The following is a 12,917-nucleotide window of genomic DNA, read 5'->3' on the forward strand; positions in this document are numbered from 1 at the left end:
AATAATATATATCGTGGGGCGCCTAGGTGGCTCCACTGGTCAAGGGCCCAACTCTCGGTTTCAACTCAGGTCATGAATCAGGGTCATGAGATTGAGCCCACATTGGGCTCTATGCTCAGCAGGAAGTCTGCTTGAGATTCTCTCTCCCTCTCTCTCTCTAAAATAAATAAATCTCTAAAAAAATAAATAAAATAAATATAACATGCAAAAAATAATGTGTGTTTATCTGAGAATAATATTTATATTTTCACATATATTGTATGTATATAACATATAGAAAAAAGACTTTAAAGATGTATTTCTCATTACTAACAATGGTTATCTCTGGCGACTATAGTAGTGGTAGAAGTGAAAGAGGGAGTGAAGATGGGTCAATGGGTCATTAAAAGAACTAGCCTAACTTCTGGATGACGGATACATGAACATAAATTACTTTTATAATTTAAAAAAAAAAAGACTTTTATTCATGACTTTTCTATACATTTCTATATATCTGCTTTGCAATGAAAACTGACATGTGAGGGGTGGCTGCGTGGCTCAGTCGGTTAAATGTCCAACTTCGTTTTGGCTCAAGTCATGATCCCAGTGGGATCAAGCCCTGCATAGGGATCCATGCTCAGCACAGAGCCTGCTTCAGATTCTCTCACTCTGCCTCCCCTCTGCCCCTCCCCGTTCTCTCTCACGCACATGCATGCTCTCACTCACTCTAAAATAAATAAAATCTTAAAAAATAAAAGAAAATTGACATTTGGAATGATAAATTCAAAGGCCTGAAGTATACAAATTAATATAAAAATGTTTAACAGAAAGGCAAACATAGTGGGTCGTCTTAATCTTCCAATTAATAATTTTTACCTATTAAGTTTTGACTGTAATAGAAAAGTACAGTATATTTTTCTTTCCAAAATGTGTAAATATGAAATGTATGAACTATAGCTAAATATTCCTTTGGAAATCTGATATCCTTAGAGGGTCTTGTGGGTCATACGTGGAATATGACACATTCAAACATCTTTATTTTGTAAATTATGCATTGCATATACAAGCACCTGGTTCTTTCTGCAGAAATATTTTCCTAGTTATCAATAAGCTTTTGCTTAATCATACTATCTGTATTTTTTTAAGCTGTAGAAATGGCATAGTTCCTTACACCCAGCATCCACAGTTAGTTGCCAGTTCTAAATTACCCAGAAGACATTTCAACACTGTTGTGCTAAGGGATAAAAACAAAATAAAATAACTAAGTAAGTTAATGAGATCATTACCTGAGCTGAAGGCAGACACCCAACCAACTGAGCCACCCAGGCACCCCTTATCCATTTATTTCTGAAACTGTTAAGTAAATGTACTTGATAGAGTATGACCTTTAACCAAGTTCACAACACAGAGTCTAGTTTTAAATATCTGAAGTTTACCCTAAACAATTTATTCATGAAGTATAGTTTTAAATTTGACTGGTATATGGCTATGTCAAGAAATACAAAAAATAAATCTGAAAGGTCACACCTAAAAATAAACATTTTTTTTATTTTTGTTTTTTTTTTTTTTGGTTTTTGTTTTTTTTTTTAAGATTTTATTTATTTATTTGTCAGAGAGAGAGACAGCCAGGGTGAGAGGGAACACAAGCAGGGGGAGTGGGAAAGAAAGAAGCAGGCTTCCCAGTGGAGCAGGGAGCCTGATGCAGGGCTTGATCCCAGGACTCTGGGATCACGCCCTGAGCCAAAGGCAGACGCTTAACAACTGAGCCACCCAGGCGCCCCTATTTTTGTTATAGAAGTAATTTAAACTCTGAGAGACTCTTTTCAGGCAACTCCTTTTATCTTTTTTGACCAACCTGCAAACTCAGAAGGACAAGTACCTCTGAAATAGTTCCTATACCATTACTACATATGCCTTCTCTAAACTGCCCAGGCCATTCCTAACTATACCCTCAATTACATCAATGAACTAACTCATCAGACATCTGTTTTTAGTTATTCAGATCCCTGGACATATATGTTAATATTTTCATGTACTCAATCATTCAACATTATTACTGAAAACCAATCATGTTGCCAGGTACCAAATACGGGAGGGTAGGAAACAAAGATATTTATAACACTATCCCTATCCCTGAATGGCTATAGTCTAACTGAAAAGACAGACATGCAAAGAAAGGATTACAAATTAAGGGCCTTAAATAAGATATCTATTAGGTACTAAGAGAGCACTCTGAAAGAAATGTTTAACTCTCCCTGAGATGATTAAGGGAAGATTTACAGAAAGGTGATACCTGAGGTAAATTGAGGCCAAAGTGCAAAGGAAACTTAAAGGAAGAGGGAAAAGAATGTAGAAAGGCTTACACATGAAAACAAAGGCAGAGACAGTAGGAATGAACACAAGAAGACTTACTTTAAGACATTTAGGAAGTATAATCAATGAGACCTAGTGATTGATTTGATTTGGGGACTGAAAGGAAGGCAAAACACCATGGATGACTCTCAAATTTCTGGACTGAGGAAACAGATGAACAATGATAAATGGCAGTGATGATTAAGTAGTGCCTACAAAGTGCTTACTGAGTGGCAGGCATTGGACTAAATGCTTTATATGCATCACTTCACCTCATTACTCAGTTGTGAAATTAAAAGGTAATAAGTATGTATAAGCCACAAATGCAGACGACCTATGAAATGAGGAACAGATTATTTTCTAGTCCACATCTCCACCAAGAAGCATTTCCCCAGTTAAACATTTTGTCTTCCCGAACCATTTTATTTCCTGGGCTTCTGTAATTCCACTGTCTCCTCATGCTCTAAAAGCTTTTCTGTCCATTCTTTCTCATACTTCTTAGGTCCTCTCAAGGTCTTTTTAACCTGGCATGCCTGAGTGGCTCAGTCGGTTAAGCACCTGCCTTCAGCTCAGGTCATGATCCCCAGGGTCCTGGGATCAAGCCCCAAATTGGGCTCCTTGCTCAGTGGGAGTCTGCTTCTTCCTCTGCCCCTCCGCCTGGCTTGTGCTCACTCTCGCGCGTGCTCTCTCTCTCTCAAATAAATAAATAAAATCTTTAAAAAAAAAAAAAGATCTTTATAACTTAATGTGCTCTCACTGTAACTTTCCCTGGTCCTCTATTCTTCCCTCCAAAATGTGAAACATAACAAAAACCAAAAATTTCTGGGCAAAGAAAAAAGAGGCCTGAAGATGCATAACCAAAAATTTAAAAAAAAATTAATATATGTAAATAAAGTATACATTGTCTTGGTACAGAATTTTGATAATCCCCAATGTGGAAATGTTAATTCTGTTATCTAATTATTTTCATATGAAATTTGTTTAGTCCAAAATTTCTTTGTCATCAACATGACAAAAAACAATTAAATATGAATAGTGAAATATATCCTAACTATTCCTGCTATCTTGTTATCAACATACCATTAAACAGGTTAAGAGAAAGGTTCCCAGTGCAAAGCACAACTATACTTGGTAATAGCTCAGCTGACAGCAAATGAAGAGTGTTTACTGTTGCATTTGGATTAGTGCCTGGAGTTAGTGTGAAATGAGGACACTCCCACTGCTGAGTTTTTCTGCTATGTCATCAGCTCACATCTGCTATAGGATATGTTTCCAACATAACAGCAAAAGCAATCAAAACATGTTTTCTTATTAACTTGCTGAAAGTTTCAGAAGTCTGCCAACGACCAACACAAACTTTTAAACTGTTCATTAACAATATGTGAAAAATAAAGTGAGTAGCTATACCTAATGATGCTATAATAGGTGCCACAGGCTTTAAGTCAAGAAAGTATGAATCTTTATTGATTAAAAATCCCAACCTAAAAAGTTTAATTTAGAATTGTTATAATACTTAATGTAATTATCCTAAAATTAAGATGAAATATAAATAAAAATAAGAAATCCGTGAAGCTCTTACTGAACTCTGAAAAGTAAACTTCAGACATTTCAGAAGTACCTTTCCAATATTAATGCTGGAAGCCCTCTGTATTTTAATAACAGTAATAAAAATGTTTTAGATTGGAAAGTAAAGCCTTTTATTCCCAAAATAAATGCTTTAGAAACCCATGGCACCATCAGCTAGGTTAATGTTAAATGTAATAGCACAAAAGACATTTGGACTTTTGGTTAAAATTGTGTGTCAGCATGTATATTTACTGCTCACAAACTACTAAGTATAAACTTTTTATTTTTAAAAAAGTCATAAACCCAGAAGGACAAATGGGAGACACAAAACAACAAAATTTTGGAAACTGAAAACCAGAAGGATAAGTGGTAACTAACTTAGAAGACCAGAGAAAACTTAAACCCAGGGTTATGGTCAGAAAGCGCAAGAAGTAGGTTTACTTTCCGCACTGAATCATGGAAAAACTCAGAAATTTGAGGCACCAAGTGCAAATGGTGCTGAAAATAGGAAGACCGGTCAAAACTCTGTATAAAGAGTAGTCAGATCCCCAGAACCTCTCCCCCATGCTGATCACTGACTAGCCCACACCACACTAACAGAAGGCTGGAGGTTTATTCTCTGCCACTACTGAACTGAGTAGAACAGAGTGTGGAGAATCCACACTAAAAACTGGGAAAATCTCACTACTGAATGGTAAGATCCTGGACTTTCTTTTTTCACTTGACTCCAAGAAGCCTGGCAACCAGGCCTATGAATCCAAGACAAAAGAAAGCCTTCTTCTCTGAGGTAGATGACCACCCCCATTGGGGGAAGAAAAAAAAAAAGTCTATTATATCTCAGTAAAGTGGTTTAAAAAACAAAACTGTAAAGATACAACAAATGCAGACTCCCCAAATCAGCCAGCCTGATCACCATACTCTAACACCTAACAGGTCACTAATTTTGCCCTTGCGCACCAAGCAAAATTTTCGATCTGCCTTTTAGTATTTCACTCTTCAATATGAGTGGACAGGATCAGCAGACATTTAAGGAAAGCCTAGAGGAAAAACAAAAAGGGGGAAAACCCTCAAAAACAACCTGAAGCAAAAGAAAACCTCAAAAAATATGATTAATATTCTTAAAATGTCAAGATATGGCATCCATAAAATAAGAACAGGAAGCCACAAAGGGGGGGAAGGGACATTCAAAAAAAACAACAATAACAAAGACAGGACTTTGAAAAATTAAAACTATGATAGCAAATATATGCATATATATATGGGCTATAAGAACTGAAGATACCTCTCAGAAAACAGAGAAAAACAAAGATGAAAAATAAGGAGAAAAAAAGAATGAGAAGACCAGTCCAGGAAGGTCAACATTCATATAATCGGAGTTTAAAAAAGGTAAAACAACAAAGACAAAACAGAGGGGAGAAAATTACTCAAGAAAAATTTCTACAACTGAAGGACACAAATGGAGTTAAACTATAAATGCACAACACATGGAATAAAAAAAAAAAGTTGTACTAAAGTTTCAAATCACTGTGAAATTTGAGAACACTGGGGACAAAAGGAAGATCCTGTAAGATTCCATAGAGTGCTTACACAATGTTATGTTTCAATTATATTTTAATAAAGCTAGGAGGAATAAAAAAAAAAAGACTCCACGGGGTGGGGGGAATCTCAGACTTCTTAATAGCAACAGTGGAAAGAAGATAATGCCCTCAAAATCTGAAGAACTATCTTAAACCTCTAACTCTAAACTAAGCAAAACTATCACTCAATTATGATCAAGTCAAAGTATTTCACATATGAGGTCTTAATATTACCTATCAAAGGTATACCCTCTCAGAAGCTACTGAACAGATGCTTCATCAAAAACAAATTATGTACACTACCCCAAAGAATCTATGAACTACTATAGTAATTTAGCAAGATCACTGATAAAAACTATACAAAAAACAATCGTGTATCTGTATTCTAACAACAAATATTTAGAAAATAAAAAAATTTAAATACCATTTACAATAGCGTTAAGAAAAATACCTGCAGCAGCATTACAATAACCAAGACATGAAAACAACCTAAGCGTCCATCAATGGATGAATGGATAAAGAAAATGTGGAATATATATAAAAGAACATAATCCAACCTTAAGAAAAGGAAATCCTGTCATTTGTAAAAACATGGATGGACATTGAGGGTACCGTACTAAGTTAAACAAGTCAGAAAGTGAAAGACAAATACTACATGATCTCACTTAAATAAGTAATTTTAAAAAATGGAGAAAACAGATTGGTAGTTGCCAATCTACCATGAAAAAGGGATGTGGGGGTAAGGATGGGGGGAATGGTGAAGGTAGTCAAAAGGAACACATATTCAGGAATGTAAGGTACAGCATGGTGACTGTAGTTGACAATAGTATATACTTGAAAGTTAAGAAAGTAGATCTTAGAAGTTCTTTTAAGAAACTGATTTCTATAACTACGTGAGGTGATGGATAACTAAACTTATCTGGTAATCATTCTGCAATATATACATGTATCTAATCAAGCTGCAAGCCCCACACTAATACAATATTATATGTCAATTATAGCTCAATAAAACTAGAAAAAGATTACCTAGGAATAAATCTACAGGAAGATGTGTTACCTGTACATTGAGAACTACAAAACACTGATGAAAACAATGAAAAAAGACCTAAATAAGTAGAGAGATACAACACTTTCACTGACTCAGTCTTAGTATTCATTGTCCCCAAATTGATCTACAGATTGAATGCAATTCCAATTAAAATCCCAGGTTCCCTGTGGAAATTCACATGCTGATACTAAGATTTACATGGAAATACAAAGGACATAGAGTAGCCAAAACCCGTCTGAGAAAAATAAAACTGGACATATACAACTAGATTTCAAGACTTACCATATGCTATAGTTATCAAGATTGTTATTGGTACAAGGCTAGACAGATAAATGGAACAGAAGATCCAGAAACAGACATATACAAGATCACCTACTTTACAACAAAGCAACAGTGCAATTCAGTGGAAAAAAAGACATTTTTTCAATAAATGGTACTGGAGAAACTGGATATCCACACAGAAAATTAACCTTGATCCTTGTCTCACCCTATTTACAGATGGATCCTAGACCTAAGTGCAAAACTAAAACTATAAAGATTCTAGAAGAAGGGGTGCCTGGGTGGTGCAATTAAGTGTTCAACTCTTGGTTTCAGCTCAGTTCATATTCTCAGGGTCATGAAATGGAGCCCAGTGTTGGGCTCTGTGCTCAGCACACAGTCTACCTAGAGTTTCTCTCTCTCCCTCTCCCTCTGCCCCCCCCCCCCATCTCTCTCTCTAAAATAAATTATCTTTTTAAAAAAAGATGCTAGGGCGCCTGGGTGGCTCAGTCGGTTAGGCATCTGCCTTCAGCTCAAGTCACGATTCCAGGGTCCTGGAATCGAACCCCGCATCAGGCTCCCTGCTCAGTGGAGAGCCTGCATCTCCCCCTCCCTCTGCCTGTGCCTTCTCGTGCTCTCTCTCTCTGTATGAAATAAATAAATAGAATCTTAAGGGGAAAAAGATTTAATTTAATTTAATTTAATTTTTTAAAAAAGCATCCAACCTGGAAAAAAAGTAAAATTTTGTTTGCTGACAATATGATCTTATAAGCAAAAAACCCTGAAGATCCCACACAAAACACAAACTCTTAGAATAATGAATTCAGCAATGCTGCAGGATACCAAATCAACATCCAAAAAAAAATCAATTGCACCCCCCAAAAAGGTGCATTTCTACACAATAACAATGAATCCAAAAAAGGAAATTAAGAAAATAATCTCATTACAATAGCATCCAAAAGAATAAAATACTTAGGAATAGACTTAAACCAAGGAGGTGAAAGACTTGTACACTGAAAACAACAAAATGTTGTTGAAAGAAAGATAACACAAGTAAATGGAAAGATAACCTATGCTCATGGGTTGGAAGGCTTAATATTGTTAAAGATGCACACCAGTGAAAAATGAGAGTACACAACATATAATTCAGCCAAGCAGAGAAAAATATATGACAAGCATCAAGTTTATCAAAGCAAGAAAAGGAATTTAATAGCACTCTGTCCATATTCTATCTTCTAATCCTGCCTAACACCAGGTAAAGACACTGTATGTTCTTGAGCAGGAGACAGACATAATGAGGGAAGTTTTCAATAAGAGGTAAGCATGATAGCACACGGGGGTAAAATTAACTCACCAGGTATGAAGGAAAAAGTCTAGGTTTTGACAGCTGCAATGGCAAAAGAGAAAAAGGAACAAATCTCTAACTCTTGGTTCTGTTTATTGTATTAAATGACAATTAATAAAGTCTTATTACCAAAGATGAAAACAGATCAGCAAATGATAGTGACAGTCACTTGAAGAATAAACAATAGATAGAAAAGACTTAAAATTCCTTTCTTCGCTAATCCATATTTTACTGTCAAGTAATATTAAAGTTTAACATAAATATTTGTCATCTTTTTTAAAAATAAAAAGTACTCAGACAGAATAGATCCTTATTAAAACTGCAGACGACTGGGGCACCTGGGTGATTCAGGCATTTAAGCATCCAACTCTTGGTTTCAGCTCAGGTCATGATCTCATGGGTATTGAGATTGAGCCCCACATCGGGCTCCACACTCAGCAGGGAGTCTGCTTGAAGATTCACTCCCTCGACCCCTCCCCCCTAAAATAAATAAATAAACCTTAAAAAAAAACTGCAGAGGGCTAATTCAGATCTTTTCTTGCATTAACTAATTGCTCAAGAGTAACTTGTTAAAACTTCACACAGAGTCAACTCATGTTCTTTTTTACCACACCACCCCCGGAAAGAAAAAAAAAAAAAAAAGGATGTGTCAGACATGCCAAACAAGTAAAAAAATGGAAATTTTATGTTATACAACCATGGATCTGTGAAAACTCTGATTTCAAACACACATGAATTCAAGAATGAACAAATGTGACATACAGAAGACTCATTTAGAAAAGTATTGGCAGCAATGTTTTTGCTTAATTAGAGTGGTAGGTCACAATGCTATGGAATATTATGTCATGCCACCATCAAAAGATGTGGCATCCTCATGCTCTCAAAAAGGTACTTGTAGTTTGCTACCTAATTAATGACAGAAAATGTTAGGAAAGAAGGAAGGAAGGAAGGAAGGAAGGAAGGAAGGAAGGAAGGAAGGAAGGAAGGAAGGAAGGGAGGGAGGGAGGAAGGAAGGAAGGAAGGAAATGTTAGGAGGAAGCCATTAGGAATCAGAAGAAAAGGGGAAAATAATAAAATAGTACAAACTTACACCAAAGGCTAAGATGTCACTAGAAGAAGAGGCTTATGTATCAATATTTGGCCTGTCAGGAAAGCCTTAGGTCCAATCAAAAGAATTTCCTTCTGCAAAATTACTTGGAAAATGCGTGTTCCAAAATTGCAATTATATTAAAATAAAATAGCTTAGACACCCACAAAAATTATATGTCAGTTACTAAACCTATATAAAATAACCAAATTGTATTGTACTTAATCCAAAATCATTCTGGAAAACAAAACAAACAAACTTAAATAAGGCCTCAAATCTTCTATGCGAACAAAAGCGTATGTAAAATTTTATCGTTGGCTATTCAGGGGGGAAAAAATCCTAGTTCTAGCAAGTTTTCCAAAATAAAGATATAAAAAGACAAACAGTATCCTAAGAGTCCATCCTAGTGTTAAGATTTTAGGAGTCCATTTTAGTAATCTCATTAATCATTTTTGTGGCATTTTGAAAATATGACCTTCCATATTAAAACAGGGATATTCTCAAGTGTCTTCAACTATCAGGCAGGGCAGGGATTCTAAACTAAACTTGCACAGTAAGCCTTAAAAAATTTAAATATAAACTGTCCTTCCTAGCTCAGCTTAGTTTTCCTGAGTATCCAAATGTGTCAGCTCACAGCAGATACTAATCTACCAAGAAATAAAATAGACAAAGGAAAACTATAGTAGCAATTACAAATATTGATGAGATAATTAACATTTTCAAACATTTTCATTTATGAAGGCTAAATGGTTTTCCTAGTATTTACACTACTGCTCCCAAACACAGGAACCATAATTCATAGTACACTTTAAAAAGATAATAAAATGAACTCTTCTGTAAACGGTCTGTATTATATAACCTACAAAAAATCATACTTGGAGGGATCCCCGTAAAAAGGTCCCAATTTGTCACCTAAGCTTCTTGAGACTCACTAATCAACAAGGTGCACTCATACACAATTTCCCACTTGCAGCTTCTTTGGGGCGGGGCAGGGGGGGAGTTGGAAGGGAGAGGGAGAGAATCTTAAGCAGGCTCCATCTCACAACACTGAGATCATGACTTGAGCCAAAATCAAGAGCTGGATGCTTAAACAACTGAGCCACCCAGGCACCACCTCCCCACACAGACTTACCCACTTGCAGTTTCTTAGTGACTCACTTTTAAAGATGAACCAAGCGGGGGACACCAGGGTGCCTCAATTATTAAGCATCTGCCTTCAGCTCAGGTCATGGTCCAAAGATCCTGGGATCGAGCCCTGCATTGGGCTCCCTGATGAGTGGCGAGCCTGATTCTCCCTCTCCCACTCCCCCTGCTTGTCCTCTCTCACACACTCTCTCTCTCTCTGTGAAATAAATATTTAAAATAAATACATTTATCAAAAAATAAGAGTTAAGTATTAAAGGAGCCTGACAACATAGTAAACTAAAAGAAGTAACAGGGAAGAAAATAATAAAAGGCAGAAATCAATGAAATATATAAACAACAAATAAGAGAGAGCATTATTAACAAAAACTAAATAGTTTACAAAGAAACAAAATACTCAGACCTCAAGCAAGATAAAAAAATGTGGGAAAAAAGTCATAAATTTAAAAAATATAGAATGATAAGGGGAAAATAAGTATAGATATAATAAGACTAAATGAAAACAAGAGAAAAATTCTTAAAGGCTATTATTATGAATAATATGATTGTTATTACTGAAAACTTAGATAAAAATCAAAGAAATATTCAGAAAAATATAAAATGCCAAAACAGGTACCAAAAAAAACAGAGAACTTAAATAGACCAAGAACAACTGAAGAAATTAACTGGTAACTGAAGACTTCTCTTTCCCCAAAAATCCCCTAAGATGATTTCACAGGTAAGTTCTAACCAACTTTCAAGAAAAAGTTGAGCTGTATTACATATATGAATCCAACAGTGTATTCTTTTTTAAAGATTTTTATTTATTTATTTGACAGAGAGAGAGAAGCAGGGGGAGGTGCAGAGGGAGAGGGAGAAGCAGGCTACCTGCTGAGCAGGGAACCCAATGCAGGGCTTGATCCCAGGACCCTGGGATCATGACCTGAGCCAAAGGCAGCCGCTTAACCAACTAAGCCACCCAGGAGCCCCCACCCCCAAACAGTGTATTTAAAAAAAAAAATACATCATTATCAGAAAACTTCTCCCTTAAAATGCAAGGATGGTTCAACATCAGAAAAAAATCTATCATGTAACCGACCACATAAATAGCCTGGGAGAAAATGGGTATCTCTATCAATGCAGCAAATGCTTTAAATAAACTTTAACACCTATTAATGATTTAAATTAAAAAAAAAAAAAGTCACAAACTAGGAATAGAAAGGAACTTTAATTTGGTAATGGCTATACAGACCAAAAGCTTATAACAATTATTATACTTAATACAGAGACCTTAGATGTAGTATTAGAGACTATAAAAAAATAAGGTTATTTCTAATACCATTAATACTTTACATACTACCATAAAAGAAAAAAATAAATTTAAAAAATGTAAGGATTGAAATGGAAAAGATACTGTCATTATTTTCAGAAATAATCTATAAAAACTAGCTTACTATTAGAACAAAGATTTGTTCAGCCAAATTAACAAACATAAGATCAGTCTATAAAAGTTAATATCAAGCAACAACCAATTTAAAAATATAATAAAGAGAGAAAACAGGAGCACCTGCCTGGCTCAGTTGATAGAGCATGTGACTCTTGATCTCAGTGTCATGAGTTTGAACCCCACATTGGGTGTAGAGATAAATAAACTTAAAAAAAAAAAGAGAGAGAGAGAAAGAGAAAATATTTGCAAATCATATTTCTGATATATCCAGAATAGAGAACACTTAAAACTCAACAACAAAAAAAACCAACCTGATTGAAAATGGACAAAGAGCTTTAACAGACATTTCTCCAAAGACAATGTACAAATTATGAACAAGCAAATGAAAAGATGCTCAACATCACTAATCACTGAAATGCAAATCAAAACTAAAACGAAATATCACTTATAATGAGACAGCCACTATATAAAACAGTATGGTGGTTCCTCAAGAAATTAAAAATAGAATTACTATGTGATCCAAGAATTCCACCTCTAGGTATATACTCAAAAGAAATGAAAGCAGGGGAGAGCCTGGGTGGCTCAGTCGTTAAGCATCTGCCTTTGGCTCAGGGAGTGATCCCAGAGTCCTGGGATCGAGCCCTACATCGGGCTCCCTGCTCTCCGCTGGGAGCCTGCTTCTTCCTTTCCCACTCCCCCGCTTGTGTTCCCTCTTGCCGACTGTCTCTCTTTCTCTCTCTGTCAAATAAATAAATAAAATCTTTAAAAAAAAAAAATGAAAGCAGGATGTCAAGTATTTGTACAACCATGTTCATAGCAGAATTATTCACAATAGCTGCTATGTGGAAGCAACCCATGTGTCCATCAACAGATGAACAGATATGCAAAATGGTATACAGATATAATGAAATATTATTGAGCCTTTAAAAAGAAGTAAATTCTGCTATATGCTACCACATGCAAATGTGAGGATATTTTGCTAAGTTAAATAAGCCTGTCACAAAAAGGCAAATACTATGATTAATTACTCTTATATGAGGTAATTAGATAGTTAAAAATCATAAAGACAGAAAGTATAATGGTTGGTATTTGCAGGGTTTGGGGGGAGAAGAGAACGGGGAATTATTGTTTAATGA

At 35.6% G+C, this 12,917-nt stretch overlaps 1 protein-coding gene across 2 annotated transcripts in view; it reads right to left on the reverse strand.

Annotated features, from left to right (window-relative positions):
* Window positions 1-12,917, reverse strand: part of UBE2R2 (ubiquitin conjugating enzyme E2 R2) — a 106,710-nt gene that overhangs the window by 49,724 nt on the left and 44,069 nt on the right. Inside the window, exons 2-3 of one of the 2 annotated variants that reach the window (XM_087869595.1) lie at window positions 11,906-11,986; window positions 8,135-8,167 (exon numbers count right to left, since the gene is read on the reverse strand). The exons of the other annotated variant lie outside the window; for it this stretch is intronic. Coding sequence (XP_087725721.1) covers window positions 8,135-8,167; window positions 11,906-11,986 — 114 coding nt within the window. The remainder of the gene's footprint in view (window positions 1-8,134; window positions 8,168-11,905; window positions 11,987-12,917) is intronic. 2 annotated transcript variants of the gene reach the window in all.

The sequence above is a fragment of the Ursus americanus genome, chromosome 18 (assembly GCF_024610735.1).
Source record: "Ursus americanus isolate L20-20 chromosome 18, mUrsAme1.1.p, whole genome shotgun sequence".
Taxonomy (NCBI): domain Eukaryota; kingdom Metazoa; phylum Chordata; class Mammalia; order Carnivora; family Ursidae; genus Ursus; species Ursus americanus.